The following is a 16,567-nucleotide window of genomic DNA, read 5'->3' as shown; positions in this document are numbered from 1 at the left end:
CCTTACTTGCCAAACCAACCTCATATCTTCTTTTAGCTTTTCTAATTTCTTTCTTAAGATTCTTTTTACATTCTTTATACTCCTCAAGCACCTCATTTACTCCATGCTGCCTATAATTATTGTAGATCTCCCTCTTTTTCCGAACCAAGTGTCCAATTTCCCTTGAAAACCATGGCTCTTTACAATTTTTACGATTTCCTTTCAACCGAACAGGGACATAAAGATGCTGTACTCTTAAAATTTCACCTTTAAATGTACTCCATTTTAGGGAAATAAAATAATTTCAGGAAATTTCCCAGCCCAGTAAGTCTTCCCCAACTGCGCATGTGCGTCTGCCGCCTCAACTGCGCACGTGCGGGGAGACGCGATGGGGTACATTCAGGCCCGTGGGATGATTTTCCAAAAAAAAGTATGTACCTGTATATTTACGACCATCCGCGCCTGCGCAGTTGGGGGAGGCCCGTCAGCCACGTCACAATTGAAAATGGCGGCAGTAACGCGGTAGAGACGCCATCTCCCCGCGCTTGCGCAGTGGGCCCAGTATCTGCGCGTGTGCAGTTGGTGCGGCAGTCGCACATGCACAGTTGGGGAAGGCTTACCGAGCCGGAAATTACCGTCAAATTCCAGGTAATTTGGAATTCTATTTCATTTTTTTTTTGAGGTGTGGAAGCACTGACCGTGACGCACCTGGACGCACCTATTTCTCCTTGATCATATTGAATGGCGGTGCAGGCTCGAAGGGCCGAATGGCCTACTCCTGCACCTAATTTCTATGTTTCCTCTCCCCCCTCCTCTACCAGCTATATTCCTTCCATTAATTTCACAATTCCCAACTCTTCAATTATTTTGTTACACACCGTCTGTCTTTTCATCTCTGCCCTTTGTCCAACCATCCCCCAATCATAAGCCTCCATCACCTGTATCCACCTTTTACTTGCTAGGCTTTGTCTTCTCTCCCCTCTTCTCTTCCACCTTTTTCTTTCCCCCACCACCCACAATCAGTCGTCATCAAGATCAAGGAGAATACTAAAAATAAAAGCAGTGTACCAATGTACAGTTTACTTTAGTAACTAGCAAGATCAAGCGACTCACTGGTGATTGGAAAATGTATTCCATTAAAATGAGAATTTAACATTATTAAACAGCCAATTACATTTCTTTCTCACGAGAAGAAGAAATGATTGAGGGAGAAAGAGGCTGTTGTTGAATCTAGAAAATACGGACTGAAGTAAAAATGCCTGAAACCTTGCAAAGACTTCCTTTCAGATTAATGGCTAACTTCTCCACAGACTGACATTGACTAGTCCAGCAGTAATCATGATCTAGTGTGGTTAAAAGCATGGGTCACCCTCTCTGTTCGGGTCAGAAATTAACTAGCCTCACAAAAGACAGTCCTTATTTAAATACCACAAAGGGGGATTGTTAAAGCATTAATATTTCTTGCAAATTTAGTCAGCAAACAAATCAAACCTTAATAAATGGAAAGATATACCTACCTATAAAATCTGTTTTCTAATTTCCTCCTGATGGTGTTCAGGTCTGTTGGATATGCAACCACAGTGCAATACAATGGGTAGGCATTGAGATCCACTGGAGCAGAAAATGGTGCTGCTATTTCTGCCAAAGCAATTAAAACTTGGTCATTTTCTCAGAAAAAACGATCCAAAGCATCTTAAGTAAATTAAACCATAAACCACAAATTTAAAAGTTATTGACACCAATGGAGTTGATTATTGGAAATTAAAGTTAGTACCAAGTGCTAGCAGTTGATCAATTCCCCGAATGATACGTTCACATTCTTCATTTGCAAAGCAGGATCCCCAATCACCTTCTTGGGGTTTATATAACAAGTCTTTAAGCTCTTCCGGTGTGACTGGAACACTAGCACCAATTTCTTCAGGGTAGGTAGCTGCAAAAAGTGTACACAAATTGCCTTAAATAAAGATAGTAGCTTTGCAAATAATGCCTCTATAATTGCATTAAATGAACAGCAACCCTCAGCATGATCTAAAATGCAAATTCAAAATTACTGTGTAGTTAAGACATGAACTTCCATAGAGACTATTTGCTAAGAATGTTTACATGGGAAACATTCCCCAATTACTTCTAGAAGTGCAGTTTTTCTTACTAAATCCAAAACGAGAATTACAGGGAACATTTATAAATTTATTAAAATGAAGGCACTAAAAATGTTAACTACAATTAAAACAGTAATCCAAAAAGTGTCAGCATTCTTGAAAGGATCACAAGAAAATGCTCAACTTTTGAGGTAGAATGCCTTTTTATAAATTTGCCTTTTTAATTTCCAATCCTGGAACTTTACATTTTTACATTCACATTATTACATGGACATCCCACCTCATCTTTTTAACCACTTCCAGCACTACAATCCTCCATTATGTGCAGGGTGGGCTGGGGAGAAAAGGGAAACAACTGTGAGGAGCCAAGCCATGTGTCTAGTTAGCTTGCCTCCCATTTCTCTTAAAATTTCCCCCTCCTTTAAATCTGCACCCTCTAGTATTTGACATTTCCATTCTAGTAAAAACATTCTGACTATCTACTTCAGGGGTCGGCAACCTTGTTCTGCATAGGGGGCGGGACGCATGTCTGTGAGCGGTTGGCGGGCCACATCTATCACGTGTACACATGGATCCCGCCCCGGATGGCAGGCATCAAATCACATGTTCACAGAAGGTAGACAAAAATGCTGGAGAAACTCAGCAGGTGAGGCAGCCTCATGCAATCCTTGCATGTCTCACCCGCTGAGTTTCTCCAGCATTTTTGTCTACCTTTGATTTTTCCAGCATCTACAGTTCTTTCAAGGTGCACAGCCATCCCGGCGGCTTTGTACAGGATGTAGTACGGCCAGAGCTTGGCCGCTGTTCGGGGCGACTGCCCTGTGGGCCAGATGATTTTGGGTTACGGGTCGCAATGGCTTGCCGACTGCGGATCTACTTGATCTATCCCTCTCAATTTGGGATTGTATAAGGACACCACTCAACCTCTGACACTCCAGAGAAAACAATTCAATTTGACCAACCTCTCCTTTTAGCCAAATGCACTGACGCAGGCAACATCCAGGTGAAACTCTTGTGCAAAGCCTCAACATCCTTCCAATAGTGTGGTAACCAGAACAGCTCTCAATACTTCAACTGTAGCCTAAACAAGGTTTTATACAAGGTTTTACACTCAATGCCCTGATCGACGAAGGCAAGCATACTATATGCCTTTTTTTACCACCCCATCCACTTTAAATGCCACTTTCAAGGAGCTATGGATTTGCACCCCAATATCCATCTGTACATCATTGCTCCTTACTGCATTACCTCATACTTGTCCCGATGAAACTCCATCTACCATTTCTCCATTCAAATTTCCAACAGATCTATATCCTGTTGCATCTTGATAATCTGTCATTTCCCGTTAATTCATTATGTTATCAGTAAACATGCTAATCATGCCACCTACATTTTTTTTTCCAAATCATAAATGTTTATATATACCCAGCACTGATCCTTGCAGAACACATGGTCACAGACCCCCAAATGGAAAAACACTTAACCACTATCTTTTTTTGTATCCAATTTACCAACTCAACATGGATCATATGAAGTAATCTTCTGGTTACCAATTCATCATGAATCATAAATTATGTCATCTTCTGGACCAGTCAACCATAAGGGACCTTGTCAAATGCTTTACTGAAGTCCATGTAGACCGCATCCACGGTCTTATCCTCATCTATCACCTTTGTCAACTCCTCAAAAAAAACTAAAATTTGAGTCAGGACCTACCCCACACAAAGTAATTCTAACTATCCCTAGTAAGACCATGCTTTTCCAAATTAGAATAGATGTTGGCTCCAAGAATCCTCTTTAATAATCACATCTGCAATATGGAGAGAATGGTCCAATTATGAACAGACATGATTATGATTATTCCTTCCAGATAAGTTATTTTCCTTGGGACCACAGTAGGCAGAGGCTGACTTCCAAAACTTTACAAAGAGGCAGATTGATGACGTGTCAACAATATTGTTCATGCCACACATTAACTAATCAGAAACTGCTACCTAGTGTTCTTCATAGTTCAAAGAAATGTAGCCATGCTGAAACAACCACCAGCCCTACAATCTGTTTTTTTCCCTTCCAGCCACCCATCACCAAGCGAGGGATTGAATATCTCTTATTTATTTTTTTGAATAAATTTGAATGTTTTAATTTGCACCTTAACAGTAATATTTGGTTTATACTTTAATATAAAAATGAAACATCAGGTTAATTTTCACCAGGATGAGTTTTAAAAAGTACATATTTAAACATAGGGACATAGCACAGAAAGAAACAAGCCATTAGATCCAAACTGTCCATGTTGCAAAGGGACTCAATGACCACAGAGCCTTAATTGCAACAATATGGCCTTGGGCCAAATGGAGTTCCATGTTGGACTGAAGGTGCACACCGCGAGGACAGCCTGTCGAACCTAGTTCAGCTTACCGACACAGCATAGAAACAGACCCTACGACCCACTGACTCCATGTCGGTCACTGATTACCTGTTCACACTAGTTTAACAACTTAAAAAAAGGTAACTTTGAGGGTATGAGACGTGAATTGGCCAAGATTGACTGGCAATTAATTCTAAAAGGGTTGACAGTGGATATGCAATGGAAGACATTTAAAGACTGCATGGATGAACTACAAAAATTGTTCATCCCAGTTTGGCAAAAGAATAAATCAGGGAAGGTAGTGCATCCGTGGATAACAAGGGAAATCAGGGATAGTATCAAAGCGAAGGATGATGCATACAAATTAGCCAAAAAAGCAGCATACCAGAGGACTGGGAGAAATTCAGAGACCAGCAGAGGATGACAAAGGGCTTAATTAGGAAAGGAAAAATAGATTATGAAAGAAAACTGGCAGGGAACATAAAAACTGACTGCAAATGTTTTTATAGATATGTGAAAAGAAAGAGATTAGTTAAAACAAATGTAGGTCCCTTGCAGTCAGAAACAGGTGATTTGATCATGGGGAACAAGGATATGGCGGACCAATTGAATAACTACTTTGATTCCGTCTTCACTAAGGAAGACATAAATAATATGCTGGAAATAGCAGGGGACCGTGGGTCAAAGGAGTTGGAGGAATTGAGTGAAATCCAGGTTAGTCGGGAAGTGGTGTTGGGTAAATTGAATGGATTAAAATCCGATAAATCCCCAGGGCCAGATAGGCTGCATCCCAGAGTACTTAAGGAAGTAGCTCCAGAAATAGTGGATGCGTTAGTAATAATCTTTCAAAACTCTTTAGATTCTGGAGTAGTTCCTGAGGATTGGCGGGTAGCAAATGTAACCCCACTTTTTAAGAAGGGAGGGAGAGAGAAAACGGGGAATTACAGACCAGTTAGTCTAACATCGGTAGTGGGGAAACTGCTAGAGTCAGTTATTAAAGATGGCATAGCAGCACATTTGGAAAGTGGTGAAATCATTGGGCAAAGTCAGCATGGATTTACGAAAGGTAAATCATGTCTGACGAATCTTATAAAAATCTTCGAGGATGTAACTAGTAGCGTGGATAGGGGAGAACCAGTGGATGTGGTGTATCTGGACTTCCAGAAGGCTTTCGACAAGGTCCCACATAAGAGATTAGTATACAAACTTAAAGCACACGGCATTGGGGGTTCAGTATTGATGTGGATAGAGAACTGGCTGGCAAACAGGAAGCAAAGTGTAGGAGTAAACGGGTCCTTTTCACAATGGCAGGCAGTGACTAGTGGGGTACCGCAAGGCTCAGTACTGGGACCCCAACTATTTACAATATATATTAATGATCTGGATGAGGGAATTGAAGACAATATCTCCAAGTTTGCGGATGACACTAAGCTGGGGAGCAGTGTTAGCTGTGAGGAGGATGCTAGGAGACTACAAGGTGACTTGGATAGGCTGGGTGAGTGGGCAAATGTTTGGCAGATGCAGTATAATGTGGATAAATGTGAGGTTATCCATTTTGGTGGCAAAAACAGGAAAGCAGATTATTATCTAATTGGTGGCCGATTAGAAAAAGGGGAGAAGCAGCGAGACCTGGGTGTCATGGTACACCAGTCATTGAAAGTAGGCATGCAGGTGCAGCAGGCAGAGAAGAAAGCGAATGGTATGTTAGCTTTCATAGCAAAAGGATTTGAGTATAGCAGCAGGGAGGTTCTACTGCAGTTGTACAGGGTCTTGGTGAGACCACACCTAGAGTATTGCGTACAGTTTTGGTCTCCAAATCTGAGGAAGGACATTATTGCCATAGAGGGAGTGCAGAGAAGGTTCACAAAACTGATTCCTGGGATGTCAGGACTGTCTTATGAAGAAAGACTGGATAGACTTGGTTTGTACTCTCTAGAATTTAGGAGATTGATGGGGATCTTATAGAAACTCACAAAATTCTTAAGGGATTGGACAGGCTAGATGCAGGAAGATTGTTCCCGATGTTGTGGAAGTCCAGGACAAGGGGTCACAGCTTAAGGATAAGGGGGAAATCGTTTAAAACCAAGATGAGAAAAACATTTTTCACACAGAGAGTGGTGAATCTCTGGAACTCTCTGCCACGGAGGGTAGTTGAGGCCAGTTCATTGGCTATATTTAAGAGGGAGTTAGATGTGGCCCTTGTGGCTAAAGGGATCAGAGGGTATGGAGAGGAAGCAGGTACGGGATACTGAGTTGGATGATCAGCCATGATCATATTGAATGGCGGTGCAGGCTCGAAGGGCCGAATGGTCTACTCCTGCACCTAATTTCTATGTTTCTATGTCAGGATTGAACCTAGGTCTCTGATTCTGTGAGGCAGCAGCTCGACCAATGCTGCACCACTGTGTTGCCCTTCGAGCATGGAAGACAAAAGTAGAGCGATATTTATTTTGAAAATATTTTTCTTTCATTGTAAATATGCATAATTAAACAGGTGAAAATTAGTTCACCTAATTTCTATTGGTCACACATTAGATAAATTAATTGACAGCATGGTTAAAACATATTTCTGATCGTCAAGTATACAATATTGTGGGCAGTACATTGGTGCAACTTATAAAGTTGCTACCTCATAGCGCCAGGAATCTGGGTTCAATCCTGACCTCAGGTGTTGTTTGTGTTGTGTTTGCATGTTCTTTCTGCGATCCCATGGATTTCCAGTTGCTCTGGTTTCGTTCCACATCCCAAAGACCTGAGGGTGTGTAGATTAATTGGCCACTGTAAAATTGTCCATAGTGTATAGGGAGTGAACGGGTAAGAGCAATCGCATTGAAATAGTGTGAATCGGTGATCGATGTTCGCCGTGGACTTGGTGGGCCGAAATGCCTGTTTCCATGCTGTACCCATAAACACCAACTTTAAACTTAAACAGCACAGAGATATTATGTTTAATAACTAGAAATGTTTGTACAGTTAAAAGTGTCCTACCATTTTCCGGTATTTGTTCCATGTCCCAGGGGCTCATCTTCTCCAACTCATTATTATCCCAGCTAGAAATATCACACATCAATTAAAATTAAATCGCGGACACAAAGCTCCAAAACTATACAAGGTTTTACTAATAAATCAATGCATCCACTTGAAAACTGAAAGACTTGCATTGTTAAAAGGCAACGAGATAACTATGAATATATTTCACGATGAAAATCTTCACAAGCAATGTTACCAGTGATGTGGGTTGTAAAGCCGCATCATGTGGCAAGAAACACAAATTAACAAAAGGTGTTGATTTATTTACTTTTTTCCCTCCACACAAATTCCAAGGGAATACATTTTATTCCCTATCTCACAAGTTTACTTTACTTTTACTTTAGACTTTACTATTGAGATACAGCACAGAAACAGGCCCTTTGGCTCACATGTCCGCACTGGTCGGCGATCACCCCATACATTCACACTATCCTACACACTAGGGACGGTCTACTATTTTACCAAACCCAATTAACCTACAAACCTGTACGTCTTTGGAGCGTAGAAAGAAATCAGAAGAAAACCCATGCAGTCACAGGGAGAAAGCACAAACTCTGTACAGACAAGCACCTGTAGTTCGGATTGAACCAAGTTCCCTGGCGCGGTAAATCTACTACTGCACTAAAGTGCTGCCTAAACTAGTCCCATTCGCCCGTATTTGGTCCATATTCCTCTCCATGTACCATTTATTAAATGTTGTTATTGTATCTGTCTCATATACCTCTTTTGGCAGCTCGTTCAACACACCCTCCACTTTCTGAATGAAAATGTTGTCCCTCAGGTTCCGATTAAATCTTTCCCCTCTCACCTTAAAACTATGCCCTCTGCTTCTTGATACTCCCTACCCTGGGTAAAATACTCTATACATTCACCCTCTTGATTCTCCCCATGATTTTAAACAGCTCTATAAGATCACCCCTTACCCACGCACTCCAAGGAATAAAGTACTTACTTGCCCAATTTTTCCCTATAGCTGAGGTCCTTGAATCCTGACAACATCCTTTTAAATCATCTTTGCATCACAATATGCTGAAGTAACTCAGCGGGTCAGACTGCATCGCTGGAGAACATGGAAGCTAATGTTTCAGTTCAGGACCTTCTTCAGACACTTTCCACTACCTCTAGCACAGTGGCCAAAACCTAACACAATACGCCAAATGTGGCCAATCAAGGACATGTACAACTGTAACAGAAGGTCCCAACTTCTATACTTAATACGCTGACTGTAGAAGGCCAATGCACCAAAAGCCTATGACACTGCATTCAAGGAGCTATGTACCTGCACTTCCAGATCCCTCTGCTCTCTAACACCCTCCAGGACCCTACCATTCATTGGGAAGGTCCTGCCCTGGTTTGACTTTTTAATGTGCAACACCTTATGACTGTATCCTGTTCACATTGCGAGTTGTTAGTGAGGATGGAAGAATGTACTAATTCGCTTGGCTGAACTCAACCTCACATTGAACAATTTCTCCTTCAACCCAACTCACTTTCTCCAGACTTCTTCTGGACCCAAGCTACTCCTACATTTTTTCTGAGATTTGTGAATACAGCTTCACTTTGACCAACCCAAATCCTCAACTATGTTGTGAGTACATCAACATCTACCTTGGTGCTGCTTCCTATCTACCTTGGTGCTGCTTCCTATATCTGTACACAACCCAACATTTTCACCACTTTTGATGCCAATTTTCACCATGCACTGACCTCCACATGGCCCATTTTTCATTCTTCCCTGCCATTTCTGAATCTTTCCACCTCCATCTTAAGATAGACAACCCAGATATAACGAGTGCGGTATGCAGGCAACAGAATGCTCAGGGTTGTTGTGGTCGAAATGCACAAACTTCCACAACAGGTCTAACGACTCCTACAGCTGACTTGGCTTTACTTCCACCTGCTGTACCCCCTGCAAGATTACTATTCAATTTTTCCAGCTCCTGCATGTCCACTGTATCTGCTCAGATGATGAGACATCTTCTTTCTTTCAGAACTATGGCTCCCTGCTAACATAGAGAAGAGATTGTGACTACATTTCATCTTTTTCCCGTACCTCTGCTCACACTCCCTCTAACTGTAAAAAGAACAGCTAAAGTGCCCTTTGTTCTTACCTTCCTCTGCATTCAAAGGATTATTTCAGCATCACTTTCACAAACTCCAACAAAGTTGCAGCTGCAAACATATCTTCCCCTCACTGATCAGCATTTCAGAATTGTTCCTTTCATGCTTCCTCAGTCTATTCTCCTGAGCTAACTTAGCATTCCATGGCAATTTCCAATGGAAACACAGAAGCTGCAACACTTATCTTTTACCCTTTTCCCTCTCCACCATCCATGGATCCAATCAGTGTTTCCAGTTCAAGCAGCAGCTCACTAGCAATTCTTCCCATCCAATGTAGTGCATTCAGCATTCTCAATGTAGTCTGCTCCACACTGCAGAGACTAGACTGGTGATTCTGCTGGGAGCACTCGCATTCAGTCCACAAGGCCAATCCCGAGCTTCCTGTTGACTGCCATATTTATTCTTCAGACCACACAAGTGGGCTGAAGAATGGCAAATGGATTTCAATGCAGATACATGTGATGTATTACATTTTGGAAATTCAAACCAGGGCAGGACTTTCACAGTGAATGGTGGAGCCCTGGGGAGTGTTGTAAACCAGAGGGATCAAGGAGTACAGGTGCAGAGTTATCTGAAAGTGATGGCACAGGTAAATAGAGTGATAAAGAAAGCTTTTGGTACATTGGCCTTCATCAGTCAGGGTATTGAGTGTAGAAGTTGGGATGTTCTGACACAGTTGTACAAGATGTTGGTGAGGCCACATTTGGTGCAATGTATTCAGTTCTAGTCACCCTGCTATAGGAATGATGCCGAGAAGTTTTAAGTGGATGTTGCCAGCACTCAAGGCCCTGAGTTACAGGGAGACATTGGGCAAGCTAGGACGTTATTTCTTGGAACGCAGGTGGCTAAGGTGTGCTCTTATGGAGGTATATAAAATCATGAGAACTAATCAGGTTAATGACCAAAAGACTCGGTCCTTTGCCTTAGCCTCCTGCGCTCCAAGAAATAATGTCCTAGCTTTGCAGGGAGGGGGAATTGAGAATCAGAGGACGTTAACTTAAAGTGAGGGGGGAAAGATTTAATAGGAACCTGGGGAGCAATTTTTTCACAGGGTGGTGGGTTTATGGAATGAGCTGCCGGAGGAGGTAGTTGTGGCAGGTACAATAACAACATTTAAAAGACACTTGGTCAGGCACATGGGTAGGAAAGGTTCAGAGTAATAAGGCTGAAATGCAGGAAAATGGGATGAGGGGGGGGGAGGGGGAGAGAGAGAGCTCGGTTCACAGCTTGTGGGGAGTCTGGCCCGGGTCAGCACGGGCAGGAGCGTTGAGAAGGAGGGGGTCGGGATCATGCCAGCAACTACAGGCGCTGAACCACCGCGTTGTGGCCGGAGAGGGAAGTAGCTCTTATTTGCGGGTAGCGGCTGACATGAGCGAGGCAGGAGAGTGGTGTTCAGACGGAGAGTACTGCCAGAGGTGAGCAGGCCGGCAGAAGGCGCTGAGGTGGCAGCCGATTCGGCTGGCCGGTCCCGGCAGCCGTTCGCAGCCACCCGAGCTACTTCCCTCCCCGGCCACTTCTTATTCTCTCTGTTATTCTCACTTGACCGACAACCGCCACACACCTCCAAAGCATGTCCCCAACACTTCTCTCCTGCCGCTATCCGACCTCGCTCATGTCAGCCGCTTCCCGCAAATCCTTAAACTCCGACTGCCGCCGGGAGCAGGACATGGCCACACTTGCTGCGCTGGGTGACACTGCATGGCATTCACTGCCCGGTCTGTGTCTTTCAATGTAAATTTGCAATGGGACATGCTTTGGAGGTGTGTAGCGGTTGTCGGTCAAGTGAGAATAACAGTGAGAATCAGAATGTTGCTGCCTTGTCAACACACGCGCACAAAAGCAGTTGGTATTAGTTTTGAAATTCCATATTTGACCTGGCTCGGAGACCGGACAGTGAGGGGACCAGCTCAAGAGCAAAGATCATAGAGCAGAGCGGGTCAGAGGGCGATGGATATGTTAGTGCGAGTAATCACAATTGGTTCCTTGAACCAGTATTGTCATTCAATAAGATCACAACTGATTCAACTTGTCCCGGTGTGCTCCCGTTTTTCCCACCATCTCTCCACCTGCCGTCACCCTCCACCCACCCATTCAGTCATTCAGAATGGAGGCGATCTGGCAAATTGGGCAAATTGAATTGTTACTTTCTTTATTTTTATTTTTCATTTTATATTTTTTTGAGCGTAAGAAATTCTATGTCCCGCCAGCCTTTTTTCAAAATTTAGCAGGTGCGTCTTCATTGCCGCGAAATACAATAGCTTAGATGGGGCACCTTGGTTGGCATGGATGTGTTGAGGCCAGAGGCCTGTTTCCATGCTGTATTACGTGTTAAAGAAGGAACTTCAGATGCTGGAAAATCGAAGGTACACAAAAATGCTGGAGAAACTCAGCGGGTGCAGCAGCATCTATGGAGCGAAGGAAATAGGCAACGTTTCGGGCCGAAACATTGCCTATTTCCTTCGCTCCATAGATGCTGCTGCACCCGCTGAGTTTCTCCAGCATTTTTGTGTACTTTCCATGCTGTATTATGTTCTATACATGCTGGAGTGTAGAAGAAAAAGGAATGATTGCAAATAAGCACATGATTCTAAGAGGAGACAAAGGGAACTGCAGGGGCTGGAGAGGGATTGGCAGTATAGATGGCAAGAAGATGTTTTCTCTGTGCAGTTTGATACCTGGACACATAGTTCTGTGAAAAAGTTTGTTAAGGACCCATTTTAAAATGTAGAAACGAGCCTCTGTGTTCCTGTTAGAGTGAAGGGCAAGGTTGGCAGGATTAAAGAAACATGGCTGAGGAGGGATATTTAAGCTCTGGTTAGGACAAATGAGGCGTCGAGTTTGGGCAGCATTTGACGGGGGAACTAGGAGGTTAAAAAGAGGACAAGTAAAGAATCCAAACAAATGTTATAAGAATATTTAGACCCAAGGGTAACTTGGAAGAGAGAATAGATCTCCTTAAAGATCAGTGCAGTATTCTAGTTTAGATCAATACGTTTTTACATCTACATTATGAAAGAGGTGTTAGCAATCTTGAAATATATCACGGTCGGTAATTTCCCAGGACCTAACCATGGATTTCCTACGACATTGTGGGAAGCAAGAGATTACATTCTTGATGCTCGCAGAGACGTTTGTATCATTGATGGCCCCAAATGAGGCACTGGATGGCAGGAAGGTGGCTAATGTTGTGCTTTTATTGAAGTAGTTATGGTTGCCATGCTATTAAAAAAAGGGAGCTAAAAAGATTCCAAGAATATTGCCCGGATTGCAAGGCTTGAGTTAAAGCAGAGATTGAATAGGTTGGCACTGCTTTCCCTGCAGTGAAGCTGGCTGAAGGGTGAGATGAGAATGAGATGAGATGAGAAGTTGAACAATTATGAGGGAGGGGGGTGGAGTTTTACCACACAGGTTATGTAGAACAGAATATCCGTGGATTCACCTGCAGCTTCAGGAACAGATTGATATAAAAAATTTGCACAGAACACACATAGTTAAAAACAGATATAGACACAAATAAGAGAAAACTGAGTTTATATTATTAAACACTCTATTCCCAGTCTTGCACCTGGTGATTCACAGATAATAAAGCGTGCTTGTTTTGTGTGCAGCTTGAATCTCTGATTGCACAGAAGGAAAACAGAGTTTTTTTTAATTTTAATTTTAAAATTAATTTCTCAGCAATTGAATACCGTCAAATAATAAATGGAAAATCTAATGAACTCTAACATATGTATTTTCAAACAAAAATGCTGAATAGCAAATTACGTTACTTGAACCTTATTAAGTGCACCAGCAGTTTCAATCCCTATCAGCTACTTGTTTAAGAAGGAACTGCAGATGCTGCAAAATCGAAGGTACACAAAAATGCTGGAGAAACTCAGTGGGTGCAGCAGCATCTATGGAACGAAGGAAATAAGCACAATGGAGCGAAGTAAATAGGCAATCCTCTTCGCTCCATAGATGCTGCTGCACCCGCTGAGTTTTTCCAGCATTTTTGTGTACCTATCAGCTACTTTGCAAATACACTATTTGCGATTCTGTGTAATTACAAAAAATAAACTCAATACAGGAGCACGCGTTTCCTATATACTATTTACTGCTTAAACAATACAACTCTTTTTAAATCTACAAATTAATTCAAACCGGAGAAGGACAAATGTCAGTAGCATGGAAATAGCTGTTTGCAGAATATTGTATCAGCGAGCATTTCAAAGGATTTAAAATGTTGGACATATGGAATAATAGTCAAATTACCCATTTACAAAAAAAGAAAAAAACGTTCAAATCAAGTTTAATATACTTGTACAAGTTTCTAACAGCATTCAAAATAAACCAATTCCTCACCAGACATTATAACACTGAAACAAACTGTCAGGATACTCGGGCTGAAAAGGATGCTGATTCACCACAGACCCAAACCACCAGGCATCGTCTATTATACTGCGAAAGCGGTCTCCTGGTAAATCAGAAACAGAAAACCTTTAAATATCCCCGAGAAAGCACTTCAATAATATCAATTACAACCTAACCCTCACGTGAATTTTCATTCTCCTTTCTCTGTTATTTTAGATTAACCAAATGGTGGAACAAATAAAATTAGACATGCACTAACAGCCAGAAATGTAGGATCACAGATATTTTGGTTTGTAGGATAAAGTAAGTTATAAATTAGGAAGTGTGGCAAAAAGAACAAGGCCATGAAGACATTTGAAAACAACAGTCAAAATTTGAAGAGTGAGATTTTCTAACCTGGCGCCATTGTAAGTCAGTAGTCACAGGCATGATGGATGAACTGGATTATTCTATGCCATGGCATAGAAAGTTATGGATCGAGTGCTGGAAAACAGTTTCAGTATAGATAGGTACTTGATGGCCAGCATGGACATGATGGGTTGAAGGGCCTGTTTTTGTGCTGTGTGATACTATGACTGTTATTATGTCATCTGGCTGTTTCCACAAAGTCAGAAATTAATGCGTTGCACATGCAGAAACAATTGACAAAGAATATGAAGCATCCAGTGCTGGCCCAAGATTGATCCTAATCTCTTTGAATACTTGAAATCTTAAAGGTCCGTTGATCCTCTTGTTATCCCTTCAGGAAATTCTATTATTACTCAGTTCCTCTGCTTAAAATTCCATGCTGACTGAAATTTAATATGCTCATTTATACCATTGATATTCCCCATGCTCACTAGTTGCTACAGTAGCACGATACCATCAGTCCTTTCGATCGAGTGGATTGGTAAATTAGTCAGACTGTTTGCCACTTTCATTCTTGCTCAAGAAACAGAATTTTTTGTATCTGGTTCTGGTAATTTATCTGCTTTTGAATAGTATTGAATCTTCGAGGAAAAAAAAAAATGATGGACGTAGTAAATGCTAGTATTTTACATACTTCCTCTAACGTTAATATTTCATTCACATTTGTAAGGACCTGCTCAAAGTACTCATTTAGAATGTATCCATGTTTTCAACTTCCACATAGATTAAACCCATCTCTATGGAGACATCCTCTTTCCTTGAATTTTCTTTGATTTATATATTTTCAATTCAAAAGTGCCACAATATATACCTTCAAGAATACAAAAATTAATTAATTACAATAACGCAACTTTGATGCCAATGAATGTGCTTAATATCCACTTGCAATATTAGAAAAAAAAATTGGTGCTTTGTTGAAAATAAAGCAACTTCCAAAGCTGTTGAGTTTATTTTTACTGGCTTTCCCAAAATGATAACAAATTAATCTAGATGAGAAAAACGAACTCACCAACTTTCCAGTTTCTCTTTTTAGCGTCATCGTAAAATTGCCTCAAAACTAAAAAGTCAATGACATCTGGCATATCATGGTATCTGTAAATTGTCAAATAGAAGGTTGTTGTAATTTAATAATTCACACCAGTACATTTTACAATAAATCTGAATTGAAAATTCTTATATCCAAAACTGGGCGTTGAGGATAGAAATGGATGGGTCCAGCACAACCCGATACATACGAGACAAAAACATGTTAAGAGCAAACCAGGAGGTAGCAGAAAGAAACTTCAGAATTTCCAGCTGCTCTCCATTCAGATTCACAAGCAGCTTGCTATTTCAGGGAACAGAACATCAGACATCAAGTGATAGGTGAAATTATGAATTAAAAATTTGTATTGTCCCCTGTCCTCCATAAAATAGCAGAAGTGTCTTCCTCTTACTGCTAAAATTATAAACCGACCAAAGGAATCAGAAGGGATTGTTGCATTGTCTCCATATAGTAAGTATAGGTAGATCTGTTATAAAGCAATAGTTGCTTTCCGAAGAAACGTCATGTTATAGTAGATCGCGCCATATATAATATATTATAATAGAATATAATTTAATTGTGGAAAAAGTAGAACCTATTAATCCCTTGACAAACAACTTCTGCCATCATGTTTGAAAGCTAAAATTCTACAACTTCGTCAGGGAAACATATTGAGCATCTTTTCAGTCATTACCATGCCATTCCTTTTATGCCAACTACCTTGGGGGTACAGTAAATGCAATTAATACAAACAACACAAACTTCGCTTCTTGTGTGCTGATTAAGAAATCGTGACAGAGTTTGCTTTGCAAGGGACTTAAGTAGTTGTTCTTCAACTGATCAGAATATCTGCCTATTGTGATGAAACTCCATATCTCTTTCTCAATGAAATTGCAGTTACTTACTTAATAGAGAAGGATTCTCCAGTCATTTTGCCAGTAATGGGATCTAACAGAGAAAGCTTCAGACAGCATAATGTAGGCGGTCCAACTTCATACTTGATCCCAATGACCTTCACGATCTCTTGTTCCTATTGTTTAGTAAAATAATAGGACATTTGTTTAGGCATAAAATAGACAATCCATGGATATTTATCTATAAAAATCTGCATGTTCATTATTTTTAAACTATCTTTTTATATTTTTTCTACCATATCATGTTCTATAATAGTATTGATCATAAAAT

At 41.2% G+C, this 16,567-nt stretch overlaps 1 protein-coding gene across 4 annotated transcripts in view; it reads right to left on the bottom strand.

Moving 5' to 3' along the window:
• Nucleotides 1-16,567, bottom strand: part of brwd3 (bromodomain and WD repeat domain containing 3) — a 122,279-nt gene that overhangs the window by 32,818 nt on the left and 72,894 nt on the right. For 2 of the 4 annotated variants that reach the window (XM_055644151.1, XM_055644152.1), the window contains exons 26-31: nucleotides 16,288-16,412; nucleotides 15,368-15,450; nucleotides 13,942-14,053; nucleotides 7,435-7,496; nucleotides 1,754-1,909; nucleotides 1,497-1,617 (exon numbers count right to left, since the gene is read on the bottom strand). In XM_055644151.1, coding sequence (XP_055500126.1) covers nucleotides 1,497-1,617; nucleotides 1,754-1,909; nucleotides 7,435-7,496; nucleotides 13,942-14,053; nucleotides 15,368-15,450; nucleotides 16,288-16,412 — 659 coding nt within the window. The other 2 variants (XR_008724372.1, XM_055644153.1) reach the window with 2 other exon arrangements.

This window comes from Leucoraja erinacea, chromosome 12 (genome assembly GCF_028641065.1).
Source record: "Leucoraja erinacea ecotype New England chromosome 12, Leri_hhj_1, whole genome shotgun sequence".
Classification (NCBI taxonomy): domain Eukaryota; kingdom Metazoa; phylum Chordata; class Chondrichthyes; order Rajiformes; family Rajidae; genus Leucoraja; species Leucoraja erinaceus.
The sequence above is the reverse complement of the archived record's forward strand: the minus strand, read 5'-3'. Positions and strand labels throughout refer to the sequence as shown.